This window comes from Stenella coeruleoalba (genome assembly GCF_951394435.1).
Source record: "Stenella coeruleoalba genome assembly, chromosome: 11".
NCBI lineage: Eukaryota > Metazoa > Chordata > Mammalia > Artiodactyla > Delphinidae > Stenella > Stenella coeruleoalba.
In genome coordinates, this window is record NC_137157.1 from 15,628,881 (window position 1) to 15,654,453 (window position 25,573).

A 25,573-nucleotide genomic window follows, 5' to 3' on the forward strand; every position below is an offset into this window, starting at 1 on the left:
TTAGGGTTTTTTTAATTAAAAATAAGGGTAAACAAAGTGGAAACACACAAAGGAAGTGCAAGAAGCCTGATGCTCTATGATTTCAGTTTTCTGACCCTTCCATTGTTGGCTTGCTCCCTGATATATTTCACACAATATTTGTAATATTTATACTCTGGGTTCCATACCAATATGTCATCAATTTTTCTAAGTAACCTAAGTATACTTTAAAACAAAGTGTCCAGCTACCAAGCCTACTGCTATCAGTTAATTTCTATTTTACTTAGCTATATTGTTCAGCTCTAGACTTACTTATTTTGGGTTATTGTTTACTTAATCTGCTCTATCCTAATAATGGAGTTGATGTCTACAATTATAATTAATTATAGTTTTGTAGAAGTTTTCCTTGGCTCTCTGCTTTTCTGTTTGCTTTGGTCTCTGTTTTTCTTTTTAAATTGAAGTATAATTGATGTAAAATACTGTGTTAGTTTCAGGTGTACAGCAGAGTGATTCAGTACTTTTGCAGATTATATTGTTATAGGTTGTTATAAGATAATGCATATAATTTCCTATGCTATACAGTATCTCCTTACTGCTTATCTATTTTATATATAGTAGTTTGTATGTGTTAATCCCGTACCCCTAATTTGTCCCTCCCTACTTTTCTGTTTCCTTTGGTAACCACAAGTTTGTTTTTTCTGAGTTTGATTCTGTTTTGCATATACATTCATTTGTATTATTTTTTTTGATTCCATGTGTAAGTGATACCATGTAGTATTTGTCTTTCTCTGTCTGACTTATTCACTAAGCATAATATTCTTTAGGTCTATCCATGTTGCTGCAAATGGCAGTATTACATCCTTTCTTATGGCTGAGTAATATTCCATTGTGTGTGTGTGTATGTATACCACATTTTGATTAATCCAGTTGTCTGTTGATGGGCAGTTCCCATGTCTTGGTTATTTTAATTAGTGCTGCTAGGAACATTGGGGTACATGTATCTTTTCAAATTAATGTTTTCTTTTTTTCCAATAACTATCCAGGAGTGGAATTGCTGGCTTATGTAGTAGTTCTATTTTTATTTTTTTAAGGAACCTGCCTACTGTTTTCCATAGTGACTGAACCAATTTACATTTCTACCAACAGTGTAGGAGGGTTCCCTTTTCTCCACATCCTCACCAACATTTGTTATTTGTAGACTTTTTGATGATAGCCATTCTGACAGGTGTGAGGTGATAACTCATTGTGGTTTTGATTTACATTTCTCTAATAATTAGTGATGTTTGATCATCTTTTCATGTACCTGTTGACCATTTGTATGTCTTCTTTGGAAAAATGTATATACAAGTCTTCTGTGCATTTTTAATTGGATTGTTCCTTTTTTTTGATATTGAGTTGTATGAGCTGTTTGTATATTTTAGATATTAACCTCTTGTTGGTTGCATCATTTGCAAATATTTTCTCCCATTCCCTAGATTGTCTTTTCATTTTGTTGAAGATTTCCTTTGCTATGCAAAAGCTTTTAAGTTTAATTAGGCCCCATTTGTTTATTTTTGCTTTTATTTCTTTTGCCTTAGGGGACTGATCCAAGAAAATATTACTATGGTTTATTTCAAAGAGTTTTCCACCTATATTCTCTTCCAGGAGTTTTATGATTTCAGGTCTTACATTTAGGTCTTTAAACCATTTTGATTTTATTTCTGTATATGTGTGAGGGAATATTCTAATCTCATTGTTCTATATGTCCAGTTTTCCCAGCACCACTTGTTGGAGAGACTGTCTTTTCTCCATTGTAATTCTTGCCTCCTTTGTCATAGATTAATTGACTGTATGTATGTGGGTTTCTTTCTGATAAAAACTCTCATCAAAATGAGTATAGAGGAAACATATCTCAACACAATAAAAGCCATTTTATTAAACAGCCACGTAATACAAACCCACAGCCAACATAATACTCAACAGTGAAAAGCTGAAAGCCTTCCCACTAAATTCAGGAACAAGACAGTGATGTCCACTCTCATCACTTCTATTCAACCTAGTATTGGAAGGTTACAGCAATCAGACAAGAAAAAGAAATAAAAGTATCCAAATTGGATGCAAAGAGGGAAAACTGTCACTATTTGCAAATGACGACGATACTCTATATAATGAGCCCTAAAGTCACCTCCCCAAAACTGTTAAACTAATAACAAATTCAGCAAGGTTTCAGGATTCAAGATTAATATACAGAAATGTGTTGGCTTTATATATGCTAATAATGAATGATCAAAAAGAGAAAGTAAAAAAAAATCCCATTTAAAATTGCATCAAAAAAATAACTAGGAATAAACTGAACCAAGGAGATTAAAGACATAGATGCTGAAAACTATAAAACATTGATGAAGGAAATTGAAGATGATTCAAAGAAATGGAAAGATATCCATGCTCTTGGATTGGAAGAATTAATATTACTAAAATGGTCATATTACCCAAAACAATCTACAGATTTAATGCAAACCCTGTCTGTCAAAATAACCACATCATTTTTCACAGAACTAGAAAAAATAATCCTAAAATTTATATGGAATCACAGAAGACCTCAAACTGCCAAAGCAATCCTGAGGAAAAAAGAACAAAACTGGAGGTATACCCTTCCCAGACTTCAGGCTATACTACAAAGCTGCCATAATCAAAACTGTGATATTGGTACAAAAACAGACACATAGGTTAATGGAACAGAATAGAGAGCCCAGGTCTCTCTTTTCATTATGAGAGGGTTTCCTCAAACATCTATTGACCACTGACTGTGCCTTCATATTTAAGAATGAGACACTGAAAACCTCATTGCAGACTGTGTGGGCTTACTGTGTTTACCCTCCAAGGCCTTTGTGATCTGGCCTCACCGTATCTCTCTGACCTCATCTCCTACTGCTCTCCACATTTCTTCCTCCAGCTAAACTACACATTGTAGTTCCCAAGGTGAACTAATATCAAGATTGTTATCACTTTGGGTCCTTTGTACTTACTTGCTGTTCCCTCTCTCTAGAAAGAAAAACTCCTAGATGTTCACTCAGCTTATTTCTTCACTTCTTTCAGGTCTCTGCTCAAGTAACACTTTGTCAGAGAGGCCTTCCCCAATGACCTTCTATAAAACTTCTACCTGGGCCTAACTCTGCTTTAGTTTCCATTGGTATTATTGCCACCTGACATGGCATCAGGGATCATATGCTTTGTTAGGTTCACCAGTATACTGTATTTATTTATTGTCTATCTTTATCCAGAAGAATTAAAGCTCCATAAGGTCAGGATCTTTATTTTGTTCACTAATTTGTCTGCTGTACCTGAAGCAGGGCTGGGACACTAGCATGTATTCAGTGCATATCTCTTGAATGAATGAATGAATGAACGGTGGCCTCACTGAGCATGAATAGGCCGGTATCTGGCCATTGTGTTGGAAGATACCTAACTTTCATTCTCTTCAGATCCTTCTTCTGGGCCATTTTCCCTGCCAGAAGGGTCCTAGCTGCTAGTGTTCTTGGGATTGACTGGGGGAAGCAGATCTTTCACCTCATCCTTCTGTTTTCAGCAAGATATCCCAGTCATCTTCAGTGCTTGAGTCCTCATGTGCAGAGACCTTTGAAATAACTTCTTTGGAGGGAAATTCCTGGTTTATTCTGGTGAGGTAGAATAGGAATCACCTGGTTGTGTAGGGGCAGGTGACGGAGGGGAACCCGGTTGCCTGTTTTAAACCCCACCCACACCCTTATTCTTAGATGTACTAGGTATCTGATTCCTAAGCCATTATGGGGTTCTGTAGGGTATTTCACTGTGATGTGCTGGTAAATGTTTAATTGGCTCTCTGGTGGAAAAAGTCCTGATTGGTAGTGTTTGTTCATTCCCATGATGTAAATATTCCCACCATAGCTGAATTCAAGCTACCATCACAACCTCACTGAATACAGAGTTGGGAAGGGTTGAGCAGCAGCACACCATTCTTCTTACCTTACAGATACGAGATGTTAATAACTTCAAGAGCATAGATAATAATAAAATGTAGTAAAATAATTAGGAATGAGGAGTTTTTTTTGTTTTTTGTTTTTTTGGCTGTATCGGGCCTTAGTTGCAGCACGCAGGATCTTCTTGAGGCATTTGGGATCTTTCATTGCAGCTCGTGGGCTTCTCTCTAGTTGTGGCCTGCAGGTTTTCCCTCTCTAGTTGTGGCGTGCAGGCTCCAGGGCGCGTGGGCTCTGTAGTTTGTGGCACATGGGCTCTCTCATTGCGTGCAGGCTTAGTTGCCTTGCGGCATGTGGGATCTTAGTTCCCCGACCAGGGATTGAACCTGCGTCCTCTGCATTGGAAGGTGGATTCTTTACCACTGGACCACCAGGGAAGTCCCAGGAAGTGAGGAATTTTGAGCATTTATTACTTTTGTTTTAAATATAACTTATTAATTGAAATTTATATAATTTAATGTTTAATAATGATTAATTTTAACCAGCTTGTAAAATTCTTAAAAATGTAACAGTATGCTCTTGAGAGCTGCTATAAGCCGGTTCCAGCACATGTCATCTTGCTTTTGGCTTCCCTTGCCTCTTGTAGGCTTAATTTTTCGATACCTTGTGTCTTCTTTCTCCATTAATTATCTCTTGCTCATCTAATTTCCAGTTTCCAAATTTTGTTGATAGCTCTTTTCTGCTGTCATCTTCTTTTTCATTTGCATTGTCTTATTGGGCTTAAGCTTTACTCCAAAACATCCCTTTAATGCCATTTTAATAGGTTTTCAGGAGGTGGTCAAGGTAAATGCATGTGATCAGACTGCTTTGTTTAACCAGAAGTGTCTCCAATTAGAATTACTTTTAATTTCTTCTTGCATGTACGTGCTTGAAAATGTACATTGTGACTACATTCTTTGGCCTATATAGATTCTCTTCTTTTTTTTCATTTTTACTATTGAATAGTTGGTGACTTTGTATGGCTCACATAAAATTTTAGTATAAAATTAACTTCATTTATTTCTATTGCTTAATGTACTTTTGGTATGAAAATTGATTCATTTAATACCACAATAATAACTTATAACCACAAATAAGTCACAGACATTAAAACATAGTAAAAGTTTTAGTTTCAAGAGTGTTTGTTTTGGGTAAAATAAGGTAGTAGTGTTTTACATCTATCAACATGTATTTTTCTTTACTGAGTTAGTTCATGACTTTATTCCTGGTGAGCTTATCATCTGTCTTGAGGTAGAGGGGTGGAGGAGGAGGGAATTATTACAGCAGGAAAGAAAAATCGCAAGAAAAATTGTTTAGTTTGTTTAACTTTGAAGACAAAATATAGGCTTGAAAGTCATAATTCATTGTGGGGAAAAAAAGGATTTTATAAATTCCTTTATCTTACCCCTGTAATACAAGACTCAGGTTTTGGTTGTAACTGAGACCCCATGATGTCTCCATCTTTGCACAACTTGGTGGTTCATCTCCTTCCCTTATAAGAGAGATCCCAGTATTCTTTCATGACCAAGATAGTTCAATTTGACTTTCTGAAACTAGTTGCCAATAGTTCTAAGTCTTTTCAATTTTGAGGGTTTTTTTAAAACCTGAACTCTGTGGATCTCGTTTCCACACATGATAGCTGTTTATCATTAATATATTTTGACTGAGAAAATACAGATGGTCAAAGGGATATTATGAATTGAGGAATGCTTATGAATGAACTTTTATCACATCAACATGTGATACAGTATTTGTAAAATAGATGTACTTGATATCCAAGACATTTTTTCATTCATTATGTAAATGATGCTTGGTGGCCCTACAAATTTGCAGATTCCTTGAAATAATTCTTAGCTTCACCCTCCTGCTCCCAAACCCAAAGTTGCTTAGTTCACGGTTTGGCCGAGCCAGTATTTCAGATTATCTTTTTCCCAAAGTCATTCCCATCTGAGTTTTTAAATGAGCTCTTTCTTGCCTTTCCACAATGCCAAATTGTGTTTATTCCAGCTTCTAAGCATTTCTTGACTCCCTCCCCTCTTTTTTTACACCTCCTGCCACTACTCCAGTCCAGGCCCTGCTTACCCCTCATGTACTGATGCAGCAGCCTTGTCTGGTCTCTTTTCTTACTGTCTGTCCCTTCTCCACTCCATTCTCCATACTGCAGCCAGAGTGATCTTTCTGGTTGTGTCCTTTGCTCGCCTGAAATTCTGCTACTCGTGTGTCCTATCATGAGACATGTTTGTGTTCTGTAAACACATCAAATGCACGAGCTTTTGTTGGAGCCAGTTCTTTTGGTGGGAACAGTCTTTCTCTTGTACATGGCGAACTCAAGCTCAGCTCAGATGTCCCTTACGAAGCTTTGTTACTCAACCCCCATATTCCTCCTGGCATCCTGTAGCACTTTGTACAGGCTTTGGTTATGGACTTCTCACACTGCGGGCACTTTGGGGATAGGGACTTTCAAGTTGTGTTTGTATCCCCAATCACCTTGAACAGTGCCTGGTACATGGTAAATGCCCAGTGAATGTTTACTGAACACACTGATGTGGATTGGTATGCTTGTGAGCATGGGCCTTTCTTTGAGACTAGCAGGAGTACGGGATTCTATGTAGTGGGGAGATATGGAAATGGAGTGAGGAAAAATGTGTTAGTTATTTCCCAATTCTGTTTTTCCCATTTCAATCTCTTCTGAAATTTTTTCTCTCAAATCAGACTTTATTGAATTTTTCTGATCGCAAAAGCAACACATAGCATAGTATTTACAAAGACATCATACAGGTTTGAATTCAAATTTTGCTACTTATTGGCTGTGTGCCTTGCACATAGTACCTAACATCTTTATGCCTTAGTTTTCTCATCTGAAAAGTGGGAGTTATTCTAATAGTACTTACCTCATAAGATTGTCATGAAGATGCAATTGGCAAGTGCAGGCGAAGTGCTTAGCACAGTGTCTGGCACAGTAATTGCTCAGTAAGTATACACAGCTGTAATTGTTATGTTCAATGCAGAAAAGGTACAGGTCCGTGAGACCTGGATACAGCTGGAGCCCTAGGGCCCAGGATCTTCCCTGTGTTACATTAAAAGAAAACACAAATCTGACTGTAGAAGCCTTGCAGAATAATTTTGACCTTTTAAGATAGCCTTTCTCAACCAGGGTTCACCTGAACCACAAAACTCTGCACTGGAGTGATTATTTTTTCTCTCCATCGAGGATGCTATGTAGCTAACACTATTCTAGATGCACAGGAAAGTTAATTCATTATGTACAATGCATGATGTAGGAACTGAGGCTCAACCTCCCCACCCTTCTTTAAGAAAGGCTGCTCTGATGCTTCTTGAAGACTTGGTGCAGGGACTCGGCAGAGTGCATCAGAGTCACATCCTCCTAAGTCCTCTCTAGAAACCTCTCCCTTTCCTTGAATCTTCTCACTTATGGCAGTTGTTAGAAATCTCTCCCTCCTTCCTCCCTCACCCATATGATTTGTTCCTAGAACACCATTCATTTGTTCCTTCTCCATATTGTGCTCGCCACATACCCAGTAGTTTCTGACAGGTGTCCCCTTAACGTCTTTTGAAAGACTAACATGTCTCTCCCCATCCCTGTGTACCCTCTTTCACCTCTGGAATTGCAGTGAAGAATACCTCCAAGAAAATTAATGCCAGTAACTGGATTACAGAGTAGTAAACATGACTGACATCTCTTTTCTTCACATGCACTTTTTAAAGTCATCTAGATCCCTTGCTATTGTCAAACGCCTCTCCTTAACAAAAATTATAGAATTATCTAGTCACTTAATCTAGCTGTGTCATATTTGTGCTGCCGAAGCTCCTGCTAGACTGTGTATGGCAGAACAAGTCTGCTCTTCCTGGTGCCATTCCATTTCCTGCTGCTCTTCAGTGCTGACAAGGCTCATGCTGCCTCCCAGGAAGGCAGCGGGCACCTTTTTTGTGGGGAGGAGGGACAGGTCATGATGTTAGCAAGGAAGAAGAATACTGGGTAAGCAATTACTAGTGTTTACCACAATTTATATAATGGAATATCATATAGCCATTAATTTTTGAATAATATTTATTGACATGGGAAAATGCTTACAATATGTTAAAGAAGAAAGCAGGGTACAAATCTGTAAATACAGCATGATCCCAATCTTGTAGTAAAATAAATTATATATGCATAGAAAAAACACAGGACGGAAATACACCAAAACATTAACAGAGATTATCTCAGGTGGTGGGTTTTGGGGTGAATTATTAACTTTATTATTTCCTGTATTCTCCAAACTTTCCACAATGAACATATATTACTTTTATAATGGGGGGGAGGGCAAGGGAGGTCAATATAAGAGACACCTAGTACTGGGAGGCGGCAAGACTGATGGTAGTAAGGGGATGTTGAGTACTTGTACTGCCTCTGCCTATGTCTTCATTTATAAAGGAGGGACAATAACACCCATCCTGTGCACTTGCTAGGACCACCCGGTGTGTGAAGGGGCCTCAAGTGTCTGTTGACTGTTACTCTAAAGCAGCAGCTCAAGTGCCTTATTTTAGAACCCACTCCTCCATACCCTGTTTTAAAGGTTGGGAGGGATGTGGACACAGGGGCCTGCAGAGTGCAGTTGGCCAGTATATTCTCACCATCCCCACTGCAGGCCACCGAGCCAGGTAGATGTCGAGGGTCAGGGTGGTTGGGGCACGGGGGCTGGGGGAGAGCCTGCAGCCCTCATCTCTGACCTAAAGGATTCCAGGTCCTTCCTTATTTGAAATCCAGTACTAACTGAGCAAGTTTCCTACTCACACTTCAACTTCATTCAGGTCACCTCCCTGTTTAATAAGTTCTTTAAACCAGTTCTGCTGAAATAGTTATTGCTTAAAATGGCCTGAGAATTACCACTCTCCCAGCATTCCAGAGTCATAAGGGGGCACAACATGGACCCAGGTGGGCAGCATGAAGGGTAAGGAGAGGTGCTGGGGGTCAGGCCGGCCAGAGTTGGATTTTTACTTGCTCTGTGATGTTAGGTAACTTACTCTGCTTTCCAGAGATGATCTCTTAATATGAGATGTGATGACTTTACACAAGATAAGATACATAAAAAGCCCAGCACAGAGCAAGCAATCAACAGATGTTAGTTCTCTTTTCCGTGTGCAAGATGAGGTCACTTTCATCTTCTCCCTCTGCAAATTCTCTCTTCAAAACAAAGCTTAGTGCCCAGTATGGGGAAACTCAAAATGAAACAGAACTCATTGAAAGCAGAAGAGCACAGCTACTTAAACAGGACTGTTCAAACACTCTGCATAAAGCTGGCAAGATGGTATTTCATTAAACATGTCTTCATTTAGGTAAGCCGACACTCATGCCAAAGCTATTTAATTGCAGAAATTATAAAAATACTTTAAAAATGCATTTGTAGAATGAAGTAACAAAAATACTTAAATTCTTTTTTCTAAACTTTTTTTCATTTAATCTAAAATTATGAATTACCAAGTTTCATTTTATTTACTGTTAAAACATGGGTCACACATAACTTATACTCCCAACTATTTTGGATAAAAAATCCTAAAATGTATTCTTCCTAGTCTTTTTATAGAGTATTCTTATTTTTTAAAAGAAACACAAGGTCATCGTTATGAGAATAGTTTATAGGCCATACTGTTGTACAGATACTTTCTGGGTCAACTAGAATGTCCTTCAGGAAACAGATGGTCCCAGACTTATGACGCCTTGAGTAGTTTTCATTCTCCCCACGTTCCTATCCGGTTTTCAGTTGGCTTTTTGCTGCTTTCAGTAGGTCTGCTTTCCATCTAACAGCCGCCTCCTTTGCCATTTTTTTGTGGGCTTGGAAGTCAGATAACTAAACATGTTAGAAGTATATGCAAATTTTAGTAAAGAGGCACAAGGTGAGATTCTTGAGGATCTCTCCTATAAATAAATTGTAAGAAACTTTGCCATCTCTTTTGGCAGCTCTAAGGCTTTTTAAAACTGAATTCCTGATTTGTACTTTTGCCAGAGAAGTGACTTCTGGATAAATGACATTTTCACTAATACTTCATGTACTTTATCCTTAGAAAGGCTATTTATTATAAGTGAGATAACAGATGTAAAAGCACTTTAAAAAAGCATAAACTGTGAAATAGGATTGTTTACCCCACGTATCTATAAAGAAACACACACAGATAGCTAAATTGAATCAACCCCAATGTTTTATTTAATTTAAAGTTTTAAAAGGCAGTGGTTAAGCACATTATGTGTGTATATATATATATATATGTATATACATACATATATATATATAAAAGGAAACCAACCCCTTTTCAACTTTAGCCATTGATTAACTAGGCCCACTGTCTATTTGCATGATTCATTTTCTACTTCGTCATATGACCAATTCTAAAAGTAAAAATAAACAGGCTTAATCAGTTTAACAGTAACTATTTGTGTTTCTTTTTTAAATAAATAAAGTTACCATTAAACTGATCACATATGGTAGAAAGGTAGGACACACACACAAGCACACACAGTCCCCAATTTAAAACATGTGACATATGAGTGACCTATATGTACAAATGGGTGCTGCTGACTCCCCCACCCTCAGCAGAGGGCTCAAAAGGCCCCCCCGTACCCAGGGGGTCCCCATTCCCTCTACCAGGTTGGAGGCACCCCTATGTTAGACCTCAGAATGCATGTTCCCCATGCAGTGATACAGATGGGGGTTCAGTTCTATGGTACTAGTGTTCAGGTTATTAGGGAATAAATAGGCATTTGTAGCTGCCTCAGAACTAAACCATCATTTATAACTTTATAGGGAGAAATGTATTCTGAAGTTCTAGATAACTGACATACAAACTTTTTGAATGTAATCAGTTTGCAAGTCTGGGGCTGTTGTGTGTGTGTGCGTGTGTGTGCATTTCTATAGATTTATACAAAATTGAAATGAAGAGTGGGGCTATGTTTATGGAGCAGCTGCTGCTTGGCTTCCATTCACTCAGTCCTGATCTAACAAGTCACTTGCCTCAGCCCCTTTTTAGCAGCTCGTTCTGCTTCTCACATGCCTCTGTCTCTGGAGAGATTCAGAAAGGGCAGCTCACACAAGTGAGAGGAAGGACACGGCTAAATCTTCTTTAGAATCTTGGCAAACAGAACTGCCAGATTCAACCAGGGCTGCTTTATAGAGTGAAGTCCTTCAGTTCCATCTTGACAAAATGGAATTTTTTTTTTCCTGTTCCTAGTCTCTGCAACTCCGTCTAACTGCAGCTCTGTATGAATGCCTCAATATCGCAAAACACAGGATCACTTCTTAAATATGCTGGATTCTCAATGAGTAAACCAGTTAATGTGTTTCTAGCCAAAGCAAGGGCATAAATGTTTTAGAGAAAAGATTCCCCTGGAGCTACAGAGAAAAGATGCTGATAAAAGCAATACTGAGAGTTGAGCAGGTGATGCTTTTAGTCTGTGTCAGAGCTGGTCTCCTCGATGACAGAGTACTGGTTGAGTGCTTCCTCCAAAGGCGTTATTGTCCCATCAGGTTTTAGTCCCATTGGTTTAAGCAACTCCTCTCTGGAAAAAAGAGAGAAAAGAAAGAAAAAAAAAGTATTCACCAGCATCACACACACCCCCTCCCCCCACCCAAATCCACTTCCTTTAAAAAAAAGAAAAGTCTTTAAAAACCAAAGTATTTTTCCTCAAGCTCTCTCTGTGTGTTTGTAACAGGAAAGATGAAAGAGGTATGGAAAGAAAAAGAGGGAGATAAAAGACTTCATTCACACAGGCCAAACCTACTAAGCCAATTAAAAGTATGAAAAGTCAAGGTCTAAATGGGCTCAGGACAAGGAGCTGGTCTCTTCTGTTTTTAATAATTTTTTTCCTTTTGTGGATTTGTTTTAGTGAAGTTGAAGCTGCCAAAATTTCACCTGTCCCAGTGGACCAGGCATATAATTAATGGCTAATTTGATATGTATGGATTTCGTTTAATGGAATAAATCATCATTTGATTTTTGCCTCTCCAATCTCTAGTGATACGTAAGTACTTATTGATTTCAAATCATTTGGCCTTCCCCAACTTTCTCCCTCCCTTTTCTTTCCTCTCTCTCTTCTTCTTCTTCTTTTTTAAAAAACACCATTGCTTTTGTTTGTGGCAGTTTAATTATGGGATTGACAGCCATTTTAATCTCTTCAAAGCTCCCCAACTGCCTCTTTTCAGCTAATCCAATTATATCTACTCCACAAGTTACAGCCTCATCTAAAGATGATTAATTATTGATTAAGCCAATCAAAAAGCATTAAGAAAGATTTATTTAATCTTTTCATAGGCTCTTATTTATTGTATAGAGATTATGTCAAATGTACATGTTGAGATGCTAACTCTAGTCCTCCTCCCACCCCAATAAGTCAGCAGTGTACTTTAAAAGGAGCCTTGAAGAGGCACATGAACTGCTTAAAACTTACTTCTCACAGAAACGGGCATCACCCCCTAAAAACATGTCTACAACAAGAACCAACATGGCAGCAGTTGTAATGCTGGTGGGAGTTGGAGTGAAGGAAAATGATAAAACCTCCTCTCCCTCTGCTTCCTTGCTGTTGTCCCTTAGGCCAGAAGGGCTCCCCTCGGAAGGGCCGGCCACATAGCAGTGTGACGGTGTTATAGCTGCAGAGAAACTTCCTGGGGAAGGGGAGGAACAGCTCAGTGGTCACTGGATAAGTCAACAGGAACCTAATCAAGCAGCTCTGGCTGGTACCAGAAGACTATTGCTGGGAGTCTGAAAACTCTCTTTGAGTAATGTGGATGGTTGACTGGTTGAGGCTGCTAAATATTATAAAGTAGGAAATGTGTTTCCTGATCCAAGAAATGGGGTCAGAATCATAGAACTTAAAGTTGAAGGGGCCTTAGAGATCATTTAGTCCAACCCCCTTGTTTAATAAAGGAGACTGAGTGACTTACCCAAGGTCACATATCTAGTGGCAAAGTTGGACCTGGGACATAGGCCTCTGAATCCCAGTCCAGTGCTCTTTGCAGCACACACATCTGGATTAACTGCTATAACTGTACTGAAGGAACACACTCTGAGTTCAGCTGTTCAAGGACTATGTGCCAGGAACTGTGTCATATACTGGGAAGAAAAGGAAGACTAGGCACAGCTGCTGCCCTTGAGGAGTGAGTGAAACATATACATGAAAAATAACTTAGAACATAATGGGGTAAATGCTGTAACAGAATCATGAACAAAAGAAATAACAGCTCCTGAGATGAAGCATCAACCAAATTGCCTGGGGAAGGTGGGAACGGCACCTCCAACGAGGTGTCCTATGCCATGCGAAGATAGTACAGAACTTTTCAGGCAAAGGAGTCTGTGTGGAGGGCTCTGTATAGTCCCAACTACTTGTGATTTTTTCTGTAGACCTCTTTGGATTGTGTCAATTTCTTTCTCGGCTCCCATGAAGCTGGGACAGGGCCCAGTGTTTGGGGAGTGGCGAGGTTCAATGAAGGAGCAGGAGGAGGCAAGGCTGCAAAAAGGGTAGTTGGGGGTCTAGTGGTCAGGTGTCTTGAATGGCAAAGCAAAGAGCTCGAGTCTTAGCCTGTAAGGAATGCCCTATCAGGTTTGCTTTATAGGGAAATATCTCTGGCAGCAGTGCAAAAGACACACTGGAATAGGGGAAACTGCGGCGGGGAGACGAGCCATGAGGATGTCACTGTAACAGTAATGGCATGAGAGGAGACAGAGAGCTGGATCACGGCTGTGGCTGTAGGAAGGAAAGGCCTTCCTTCCAGGGCAGAGCTGTGGTCCGCTGGAAGGGTGGAGGTAGGGGGTGAGGAGCAGAGCGTGGCTGTGGCCTCGCTCCGATGACCACGTGGGTGGCGACCCGCTCGCTGCGGCAAGAGCAGAGCAGGTGCAGCAGCTCGGGGGCGGGGGGGGGCAGACACTGACATCTTTCAGGACAGCAAACAGCTCTGCATGACAACCAGGGAGAAATGCTTAGAGGAACCAGAAAACAATCTGCTTCCACTGAAACTTCTCTTCAGCACGCATACATACTATACATATCTATACTTCAGTAACAGTTTCCTAGTTCTGATGGTGCTGAAGGACTCTGTGATACTGGACACTGTTTACTAATAATCGATACCAAAGGAGAAGGGGATCACCTTCTGGGGTGAAACACTAAGGGATCAGAAAGTTCAAAGGTCTGAAGGGGCTGGTGGACTGAGGGTACAGTAAGGTGGGGGTGGGGTTGAAGGGTTTGGGTAGGTAGAAGTCTGATCAGCAGATGAGACTATAGGAATTCTACCAAGATAGTGAATTGCTGGGTGGATATGCCATCACTCCTAACACTCCAGCATTTCTTTGGTAACAGGATGATATTGGAGCTAGCTGCCAGCTTGCACAAAGTAGCTAGCACTTTCTCATCCAAACCCAGGAGGAATATTTTCAAATCAAGTCCATCGATTTCACCCCTACTCCCTAATCCAATTTTATAATAGAAATAATTAAGAACATTACAAAAATTTTATGGCCAAATTATGGGAATTCATCTATAGAATAAAGGGGCTCATATTTTAATTCTCATTTGTGAACTATTCTTCTCAAGGCTTTATTTTTTAGGTCTTCTGTATCACCCCTCTACTAACATAGAAGCTCCTCTGAGGGTATGAATTGTCTTTTCCACATGGCTCCATGCGATGCTTGGTCTTACTGACATTCCTGTAGGAGAGGTGTCAGTGGTAACTGGCCACATAATCATGCATTCGTGCAAATAAATTAAGGCAGCAATGTGATATAGTGGAAAGAACAAAAAGATCTAGAGTCAGGAAGTCTGGCTCAAGTCCTGGCTCTTCCACTTACCAGTTGTGTGATCTTGGGCAAGTCTCTGAGTCTCTGTATTCCCATCTGTGAAATGGGGATAATGATACTAGCACTACCTACTTCCTAGTGATGACTTAAGGGGTAATAGTACTAGCAGTGGTAGTAGTAATTGCAATAATAATAGTGCAGATGAAAGAGCTCTATGAACTGTAAAGGAGTCCTAAATATTAGTTATCATTATTGTGGTATAGTGAAAGGCATATATAGGTTTTGGAATCAGACAGACCTAAGTTCTAATCCTGGATCTACCACTCACTAGCAGTAAGACCTTGAACTCTCTGAACTTCAATTTCCTTATCTGTAGAATTGGGATAGGAATACCCAGTTCACTGAGTTGTCATGAGGGTGAAAGGTCATTCTACATAAAAAGTGCATAGTGCAATGGCCGAAATGTAGTTGGAACCCACAAGATGCATTTCCTGTCCCTTATGTGTTTATGGAAGGAAGGTTTCCACAAGATTGTTAGGGTACTCTTTGGGAATAAGTGGGAGAAGAATATGCAGAAGCAAATAAAAGACATGGTCCCTGTCCTCAAGAAGCTTTTAGTCAGTTCAGAAGGTAAAACACACACACATTAAACAATATTAAAGGAATTACAGAACAGCAGATCAACAAGCTTGAGATGATTAACAGGCAGAGCCCTGCTTTCCCTAGCTTGACAGTTCTGTACACCCTTACTGTATCTGAAATGTGTTTAAAGGTGATTTCTCATACTGTTTGTTTGGGAGTGGAAGGAGAGAGGATGACTTACAGATATGTTACTGTTTTTTGCTTATGGACTCCGGGCTTACTTTTCAAACCCCCATCTTAACGATTCTGATCTTCCTCTCTATCATATAACAGCCCACAAATACCAAAATGAAGTCTTTGATATAGAGACTTACTCCTAAAAGGTCTGATAAATGACCTGGTTATACTAAACTGTTTCATTTAATAAGATCTGTTGTATCTAGATCAGCAAGATGTGGACAGAGAATGGGAAGCATTCATGAATACCACAGAACCGTTATTCCACCAGTCATATGGGCTATGTACACGTGGGAGGGACGCGGAGGAGATGGGGATGCTGATCACAGGCTCCCGGCAGGAGATGGACTCAGGGCCAGACTGTAATGGCAGTGATGGACATGGATTCATGGGGAGAAAGGCATCCCAGAAGCAGAAGATTAGTCAAGCAAAGGCACAGAAGCAAGAGTTAGTTGTGTGCAGGGATTGGCAAGCAGGCTGGCTTGGCAGAGGTAAAGGAAAAAGAAAGCTCAAAACAGATATGGGGTACAAAAGAGGATTTGGATGGAGACTTTGAAATCCTGGGCTGACAAGTCTGGATTATAGTACAGAGGTATTTTTGTCTTCTAATTCAAGGGTCCCATATTTAAGAATATTTATTAAAAAGTAATTCTCATTACAAACATTGAAGGCTATAAAACAATATTCCTTTGACATATTAAAAAGAAAATGTTCTATGCTTTATTCATTTTCATATCCCTATGTGTCTAGCACAGTGCCTTGCAGATAGTAGATCCTCAATAAGTGTTTATGAACTCAATTTTGCTGCAGTTGGTATTATCTTGCATTTTCACAGAAAGAAAAGGTATGGTGTTTTATGGGACTCCTAATAAACAAACCCTGACCAAGAGAAAAGCTGGATCTTTGGGTAGAAGGTTCACGTTCATCACCAAGATTTACAGTTAGGAAAAGTATTAGCATTCTACAGGAAAGTCTGCATAATGCTTTCCAGGGATTTCTCGTTCTCTACTGGACTGTGAGCAACTTGAGGGCAGAGTCCATGTCTTACCTGGCTGTGATTTGCAGTATCTAGTATAGGATGGGCGCATAGTAGGTGCTCAGTAAATGTTTATTGAAAGAATATAATACATGGGTCATAGCATAAATGGACAATGGTAGAGAACCATTTGCCAGGAAACATCCTCATATTATTTTAACTGCAATTATTTCCCTGATGAGTCAGTGTCATCAGACATTCTGACAGACAGTCCCGAAGTCAAAGCCTTCTTTGTACCATACAACCTGGAATTTCCAACCACTAATTAGTATAGACTCAGCTGCTTATATATGGGGCATCAGTGGGTCTAGATTCTAGTGTCAGATTTTCCACTGACTTGCTGGGTGTCCTTGGGCAAGTCATTTCCTTCTCTGGGCTTGAGTCTCCCCATCTATACAAAATGAAGGGGTTGGACAAGATGATCCCCAAGATTCTAATTCTAGGAGTCTAAATATTAGGCCGCTAAATAATTTTGATCTACTTAAAAAGCTGCTAGGTTTTTTAAGACACTAAAACTCAATACTGCTAAACTTTTGTTTCTAATCAAGATCTTCTAAATCTAAGAGTCAAACACAGCATCCTACCTAATTGTCACTGACATACACCAAGACCACAAGTCCTTCCTGCAAAACTACCAGCAAATGATTAGAATGATTCCGAAAGTAAATCAAAGCAATGGCAAATGTTACAAGGAAGGATCTAAATTCATTCATGGCCCTCAATAAACAGGCCATTTCATGAAGAGTTACTGGTCCTAAATTATGAAGGTCCCATCTAAAAAGGATGGCTAGGTGTCAGATATATGTAGATCATGGTTAAACGAAGATACTGTATATTGAAATGTGCATCAGGATTAAGATATTCACATAGCAATAACTCCTTCATACTTACCTTCAATGCTATACACAGGCCTTAACACAAGTTAAGACTGCCCTCGTTATCATCAAAAAGTACAGTGATGTCTACTGGATAAAGAGCCCATTCTAGGCACTGTGACAGTATCATGGCGGGCTTCTCATCTGATCAGGCATCTGGCCAGGGAAGAGATAAGCCTCCAAGAATGTTCAACTGGAACGAAACATCATTTAGAAATTTGATCTTACTAAACGATAAGGAACCATAATCTTTAAGGGCTTGGCCAGGCACGAGGACACAGATAAAGCACGTCCAAGAAAGGAAACCTTATTTTGCCCCAGCCTAACCCTTAGGACTGCTAATGGAAACCAAAAAGTACTTTCTTAAAGATTTAGGGGTGGGAGATTATGGGATTTATACCATATTTAAAATTTTATAGTCTGTCTTTTTTTTTCCCCAGATATAGTTCAACATTTTCCTGAGCCACCATTTCCCTGTAAGTATGGTCCTCTGGGATGCCTGGGCTTATGTAACCTCTCAGGACCTTAGAGAAGGTTCCACTTTTTAGGCTTCTGGTTCCTACATAACTCTTTCTCCCAGAAATGACAGTGCAATATTGGGGCTCAGATACTAACATACCCAATAGCACATTATAGAATAGGCCAGATGTGTATGTGTATAAAACACCTTACTTGACCTGGAAACAAGAGAATACTCTTGCCCACAGCACATGTTTTTGTGCAATACAAACAAAGCATTCAATTCAAGTGTACTTGTTGAAAAACAGGACATAATTAAGCAGTTGGTAAAATGCATTCTTGTTTCCCACTTGCAGATCTCCCAAGAGTCCCTTCGAATTTACCTATACGAGTTTCAGCTTCCCGCTTGCCACTTAGCTTGATAACGACTCAAAAATCATTCCCTTGTTTTCAAGGGCTCTTCTTTCTTGTCTGCTCTGTGTACTACAGGGCAGTATTGACACATGGAATTAATGACAGGGTCTGTAATGAAACAACAGTCATGCAAACACCAGTCTGCTCTTTTGATAAAACAGCATGTTAGAGACCTATTCACCTCCCTCTAATTGAGTACTGCATAATAGTTCCGATCCTTTTATGTAACATATTTTGTTCTATGATTAGAAAAGAAGAAAAAGGGGGAGCCTATGAAGCATTGCTTCCTCCAATCACCCCCTGATTAATTCTCTGATTTTAATGAGGGTGGCTGCTATTTAGGCAGGTCCTGTTACCTACTTGTTTTGTTGACTTCTGTACAATGTATAACAAAACCCATGATGGGATAATTGGGAACCATTTCTTTGGCACAGGGATTCCTGTTCTTAATGTAAGGTTGGCTTGGAAAAAAAAGAACCCTGGCATTTAAAATTAGCCATTTCATATTTAATTCCCTTTCACATTTGAAAGATAGGATGAAAATTAGTATATAAATAAAGCATTTTAATTAACAGAGCTTTTCCAAAAGTGCCTGCAGTAATGGAGCCTGTGAGAGCCCGGAGAAAGCAGCTCTGTAATCTTTGCTATAATTCCAAGTCTGAGAGTGCATCTTATTTCAAGATTTCAGCATCAATGAAACAGTCCATATCCACTGAAGTACAATGGATTTCCCAATAACTTGTGATATTCTTAAGTGTTTTTAATGCTTTTTTCCTCACAGAAATTAAAACAACCTTTGGCACTGGTTAACATGTTCAGTTATATACTGTGGAAGAGTGTCCTTTGCTGGTCCTTCATCTTTCAGTTAATCTTTCATCTAATGGCTTCCTAGTGCTGACTGGTTGGTTTTACTGTTCTTTCACTAAGCCACTAACCCAGTAGGCAGGAGAGGTGTGGTGACTTTTCTATACCAAATTCGAGGTCTTCAAGCTGCATTTTTCAAAAGCATTTCTGAGATCCTTCCCTCAGCCTCACCATAATGCTTTGGGATTGGGTACAGTTGGGAAGGTAAAATACGTAACATAAAAATATCAATCCCAAGACAAATGGATATGGCATGTTATCTACACCATGTCCTTCCACTTTGGGAGTTGCCTAAACAGGCAACAGTCCTGTAAATAAGGAAGTCTTTCTAAAGTTAATTTTCTTGATATGATCACACTGAATGTAAGAATTTGTTAGAATACCTATAATCATTCTATTTTCAAAATAATTAAAAGACTTTATTAACATAGAATCATAGCAGTTTTACTGGTTTCCTTCATATGAAGTTGTTTCTGTTTATTTTCTGTTTTTGATATAAGCTACATAGGACCTGACTTGATATTTGAGAAAAGCTCAACTATGGAATGAAAAAGCAGGAATGAATGGCCTCCAAATCTTAATTTTTTTGTCAGGTAAATATGCTTACTCTTTGTCTTCGTGCTTTGCATCTATTTAAAATTTAGAGCGTATTATTAAAAATAATCAGACTGACAAATCTGAGAGCTGTTTGTTGGTAATTTTTCAAATAACATAAGATCTGGAATATGAAGACTAAGAACCAAATCCTGACTATGTCATTAACCAGATGCCTGATTTTGGTTCAGTCACTTCATCATTGCTCCCATTTACTCCTCAATAAAATATCTCTTGCCCTATCTAAAATTCACAGGGCTGTTTTAACAGTCAGTGGAAGTACTTTTTAAACTTTAAAGCACTATATAAATATTAGTCTTTCATTATTCTCATTTCTGTTAGAAGATCACATGCAAAGCTTCTAAAAATTTGCTATCCACCTCACATTAAAGAGCATGGTTAAGAAAATATAGAGAAAGAGGTTAGGGATAGTGCTAGAAAAATAAAACTCAGTTTTGTCCTTAACTGAAGGTGATCTTTATTTCTTGGTAATTTCTCTACAGAACCTTTCTTTCCTGTTGTCCAGAATTAGCAAAATAAATATTAATAAGAGGTCAGCATGCCAGCTGACACTGTTGAATAAAGCAGTAGAAATGGAAGTTCGTACATGCTCTTCTCAATCAGAAAGTCTTAAAAGTTAAAGGAGGAGGGTGACTCAGAGCAAATAGTCAATGGAGATTATTCTTATTTGATGTTTCTCTAATAAACAGAAGTCATTTCACCTAGTGCTTAAACCAAGAGCTCCAAGTAGGCATTCCTACTACAGAGTTAAAGGACAATGACTACCGATAGGCAATACAAAGTTTGCATGACGTCCTACTAAGAGATGTCTAGCCAGTTTCTCAAGTTAATCCTCCCCTACCACTTTAAGGGTATATTAGTTTAACTGGATCCAAGTTCCCTTAATTAAGCTTCTAAGCAACACTGCAGTGTATTTTAATGATGTAGAACAGTGCTATCTAATACAAATATAATGTAAGCCATATATGTAATCTTAAATGTTCTAGTAGCCACATAGAAAAAATAGGTAAAATTAATTTTAAAATAATGTTTAATCCAATATATCAAAAATTATTTCAATATAAAATCCATATTAAACAACTGAGATATTTATTTTACATTCTCTTTTTGTACTGAGTCTTTGAAAGTCTGAGTATTTAACACTTACAGGACATCCCAATTCAGACTAGCCATAGTTATATATGGGTAGTGGTTACCATATTGGACAGTGCAGATCTAAAGGATTTTCTGATGTAAACAATTAAGATCTTGACACTTTCGTACCTAAATAGATCTCACAATGCTATAAAGACTGGATCATATTTCTGAAATGTACCTAAAAAGCATTTCCTTGATTAACTCATCATAAAGGTGGGAGTAATCACAGTTATTTTTGTAAGTAGAGTAAAGTAATTTAGTTACAAGAAAAAAATTATGTAGTTATTACTTTTCAGTCATAAATTACCTGTCCCAGCTTCCATAAGTTTAAAAATAACCTTTGGATTAAAGGGGAACTATTACTATATTTGATACTTGCATTTATTAAGAAAGCCATGTCCCAAATACTACACAAAGGCTGGCAAAATATATACATTGGATAAGGAGGAGATAAGAAAAGGAAGAAATGGAAAACAATTACTTATATAAATGTAAATTTTAGAAGATTTTGATAGAATATATAAGCAATAAAGGCAATGTACCTTGTTAAACAGTGATGGGGTAAGGGTAGAATAGAAGATTAATCAGTCCTGGTTCCAATTAAGAAACTAAAGGGGATTAGAAAAGTCGAAACTTGAAATATTATTTCCCTTGGTTAGCTTAGGCTTAAGCCAGTCAATCCTCTCTCCCCTTTTGTGGAGGAGGCCGCGTCACTACATGAGGCTCGTATGCTGTAGCTGAGGTGAATGCAGTTGTCTTAGCCACACTGGACTTGCTTAACCACATACAATCCCCGTTCTAATCTCCCGCTTAAATTGCAGGGGCTTATTTTTTTTCCAATTCAGAAAAGGAAAGAGGAGGTGGAGAGGCAGGCAAATTTCATCCCCTTTTCCACCTCTGTTCTCACATTAAAAAAAAATGTCAAAGGAAGCTTTCTATAATCTTATGCCTCAGGCCTTAATGCTTATGTCTGATAAATATTACAATTATTCTATATTAAAGAAGTTAGGTACCCCAATATTTAAATTAGCCAGTCGTGGGCCAAAGTACCTTATAGAATTCCTTTCCAGACCTGAATTTTATGACATCTGGCCAAGAAATGGAACTGACAAAAGTATACTTTCAAGTCTTTAAACCATGTAGGCTATTTTATTGAGCAAAAAATTAACCTTCGATTTGGGGATCTGCTTTATACATTTTTTCATCATCACACACTGGGGAAACCACAGGGTACAAGGCACTGTACTAGCTAGACATGATGGGATTTATGGGGTTCAAATTATTCTCAAACTCTTAAGACCTCTAGGTCCATTGCCAATCCCCTTACCTACATCTGTCACAAATACAATCCTTACTAAAAAAAAAAAATCACTTGGAATATACTGTCAGTTGGTGGTCAATGGGAAGAAAATGTTTGAGTGCTAATCTCTCCAGTATCCTTAAAAATCTAGCTGAGATAAAGCTGCTAAGGTGGTGAGCAACTTGAGGCAGTGGCTATGTCCAGCATGGAGGCAAAATGGAAATGTCATTTTAATTTTTGCATTGGTGGTTTTACAGTTTTGGTGGTAAATAACATCTGTACCCTACACCAGGCTCAGTAACAGTACTTGGCATGACCAACCTTAGTCATCACTTTGGTAAGTGCTTTGGCACGGGCCACTGTTGCTAACCACCATCCTGGTGCAGGTCGTTCACATCTGCTCTCCTATGGATGGAAAAAAGGAAGTGTCTAGCGTCCATTCATTGGCCACATCACCTCCAATCCTATCCTTTACTCTCACGCCTTTCAAATCAGGCCCAGGAGAAAATGATTTCACTTTTGGAAAGAAAGTTAATCAGACAAAGCTACAGTACACTCTTGGCACAGCAAGACTTGGTGGGATGCGGAACATCCTTGGAGTGACAGTTGAAGGAACTAACCAATAGCACACTGCTGAAGAGGATGATTAGGAAATGTTCTGGCAAACACTGACTCTAACAGACAGACACAGTAGCACAGTGGACAGAGCAAAGGTCTTGAGTTCTGGAAAATGAAGTTCTTAGCCTTACTTTAGCTAGAAAGACAATGTATGTGAAAGTGTTTTGTAAACTGTGAAAGGAAATGGATTTTCACCAGTCATTAGCTTGGAAATGTTTGGGGCAATTCTTTGGGCCTTGCTTTCCCCAATGATAAATCTGATAACATATTACTCAAATAATGATAAAATAACCTGAGCTCTTTGGAAGAAAGATGCAGTATGTGAATAAAAAAGATTTATCTTATTAACAAGAGTAAGTTTCCCTCTACCTAGAATGAATGGTCATTTCTCCATTTGTCAATTCAATACCTCTTAAACTTCAAGGATCAGCACAAATGCTACCTTCCCTGTGAAAGTCCCTGATTTATCCCAACAGAATGAACTGCTCCTTCTCCTGGGTGCTCACAGTTCAACACAGACCTTATTTTGTCATTACTTCCTTCTATTCTAGAACAGATTACAGCCATATCCCACAGTAATAAGAAGCAATCATTTCCAAAGATACGGACTACCACATTCACCTCTGAATCTCCCTCATCTTCCTAGCACAGTGCCTTGCACAGAGCAGCTGCTTAATAAATGTTCCCTGAGTTTACTGAATTTAGTCTACTTTGGCTTTATGGCATCTTTTTAACCTCAAAAAACCAAACCAAAAATGACAGTGAAAAGTGAGAAGAAACTTAAGACAAACACATAAGACACATAAAGAATGGCTTCATTCTTTGCATTCCTGCTTTGGAATGCCCACTGCTGATCTCCATACAGTTTTGTCACTGATTGTTATTAGTGAGAGCAAATGTTAGAAAGCACATAAAGGCAGACAATGTAAAAATCCCACCACAAGTCATGAAAAAAGTCTGTGATTTAGGACTATTCTCAAAGTTGCCTTAGCTTCAACTTTAATGGCAAAATTCATACCATCAAAGCCAACACAAGACATATTTGCTCTGCTTTATACATGTGAAAATCAGTATCACCTTCAGATTGAGCTGGGCATCTGCTGGGTGTTTACTCATCTAGGGCAAATGGGCCAGTTGGATAGCATCTGTGTTATCTTTTAAGAACTCATATTATTGAAATGAAATTTATTCAACCTAACTAGTTCACTGTCTTCACACTAATATGCTCTACTCAGGTCCTTGTTAACATTTCCCCCTCCAGCTTCTACCAGATGGACTCTGTTGGTTCTCATCCCAACTGCTGTACTTACAGCACTGTTTCATTAGCTACCTCAGATCCTTTTGGAAGTACAAATCTTACTTTTATATACTCATTCAGAACCTTTTACCCTGCCTCCTATAGGTTTGTCCTATCAGCATCTTCTCTTTTATTGTAAATTCATTCAGGGAAGGAACATGTATATTCTATCCAAAGGTATGGAGAATGTCATATGCAAACAGATAACAATGTCTTTTGAAGACTGTGAGCATAGTGAGCTGTAAATTCTAACCTTCTTGGGAAAATGATGGAAATTTAAAAGGACTAACTGGAAGTCAACTAAATTCTAGTCATATTAGCTTTGTAGATGATGAAGCTACTTACTTCTATGTAACTTCCACCACATTACCAGCATCATGTGAAAACTCAGACTCTGCAAAGGGTCTAAATACCCTAACTTGTCACACTCCCCATGTCAGCCTCTTCTTATTTTTGAACACTTCTACTCTAAGCCTCCTGCTGTGCTCTTAGCCTCTGCTTGTTTCTTTATTACACCTTTCCCTTTAATGGTTGGCTTTCTGGCTTTCCCATTCTAGTTGCTACTCCTCTTGATTGAGGGATACTAGCCTTTGCATAGCTGTTGTGAAAAAGGAGATGACCAGAAGAAATTCACCTTCCGGTGGCAGCTGCCACCAACACACAGAAGCACTCACTCAAGATGGCTTAAAGGAGACAGTGACTCAATGTACGACTAGAAAATTGAGCAATTCAGGCAAGTATGAAAGGAATTAATACTTTCTAATAACTCCTCCAAGATGACTAGTTGCTTATTAGTATATATTTAATTATTTTCAAAACTGGCTATCTGGGGAGGGGAAGGAGGTATGAAGCAAGAAGGGAAGGGGAGATTGTTTTTAGAATCCCTAATTAATACAAGTGCCTGCTTTCAGAAAATCCTTCATTTGAGCTATTCCTTTTCACTTTTTCCTATTGGGTGCGTGACATTTTAGAATTCTTGGTTTTAGCAGCAATCCAAAAAGAAAGAACTGCAAACTTGCACATCAAAAATGGGAGAAAAAAAAAAAAAAGCATCATGATTTGGAACAAAAACCAAAACAGACTAAAACAAAAAATACAAGCAGCAGCAAAATCATTGAACCTAATTCACAGCATCTTTTTGAAGACAGGGAGGTTAGTTGGTTAAATATCACAATGACCTAGTAGTTACTATCCTAGCTTTGAGAGTTTAAATGTTTAAGAATGCACATCCATAAGCGGCACATGTAGAAGAACCATGGTAGCCAAGAGAGATCTGAACTACTGCTGCCTGGGGCATCCTGTTCCAATCAACATGGATTTCCAGAGTTGCTGTTCTATGGTAACTCTCAGTGAGAGAGACAAAGAAATAGAACATTTTTAGAAACCAAGCAAAAAATGGATGGGAAT

At 38.8% G+C, this 25,573-nt stretch overlaps 1 protein-coding gene and 1 long non-coding RNA gene across 7 annotated transcripts in view; one reads left to right on the forward strand and one right to left on the reverse strand.

Annotated features, from left to right (window-relative positions):
* Positions 1 to 7,887: 7,887 nt before the first annotated feature.
* Positions 7,888 to 25,573, reverse strand: part of RIC8B (RIC8 guanine nucleotide exchange factor B) — a 127,560-nt gene continuing 109,874 nt past the window's right edge. For 2 of the 6 annotated variants that reach the window (XR_013830669.1, XR_013830671.1), the window contains 2 exons: positions 17,479 to 18,443; positions 7,888 to 11,502 (listed from right to left, as the gene is read on the reverse strand). Coding sequence is in view for 3 of the 6 variants with exons in the window: in XM_079938422.1 (XP_079794548.1) it covers positions 11,391 to 11,502 (112 nt within the window). In the remaining 3 variants the exon portion in view is untranslated. Of the gene's footprint in view, positions 11,503 to 14,251; positions 18,444 to 25,573 lie in introns of those variants that run through there. The other 4 variants (XM_079938422.1, XM_079938420.1, XR_013830670.1 and 1 more) reach the window with 3 other exon arrangements.
* On the forward strand, positions 11,715 to 25,572 carry LOC307194942. Its single transcript, XR_013830672.1, has 4 exons — positions 11,715 to 11,964; positions 17,903 to 17,938; positions 19,700 to 19,792; positions 24,724 to 25,572. It is a non-coding gene; the product is annotated as an uncharacterized lncRNA (long non-coding RNA).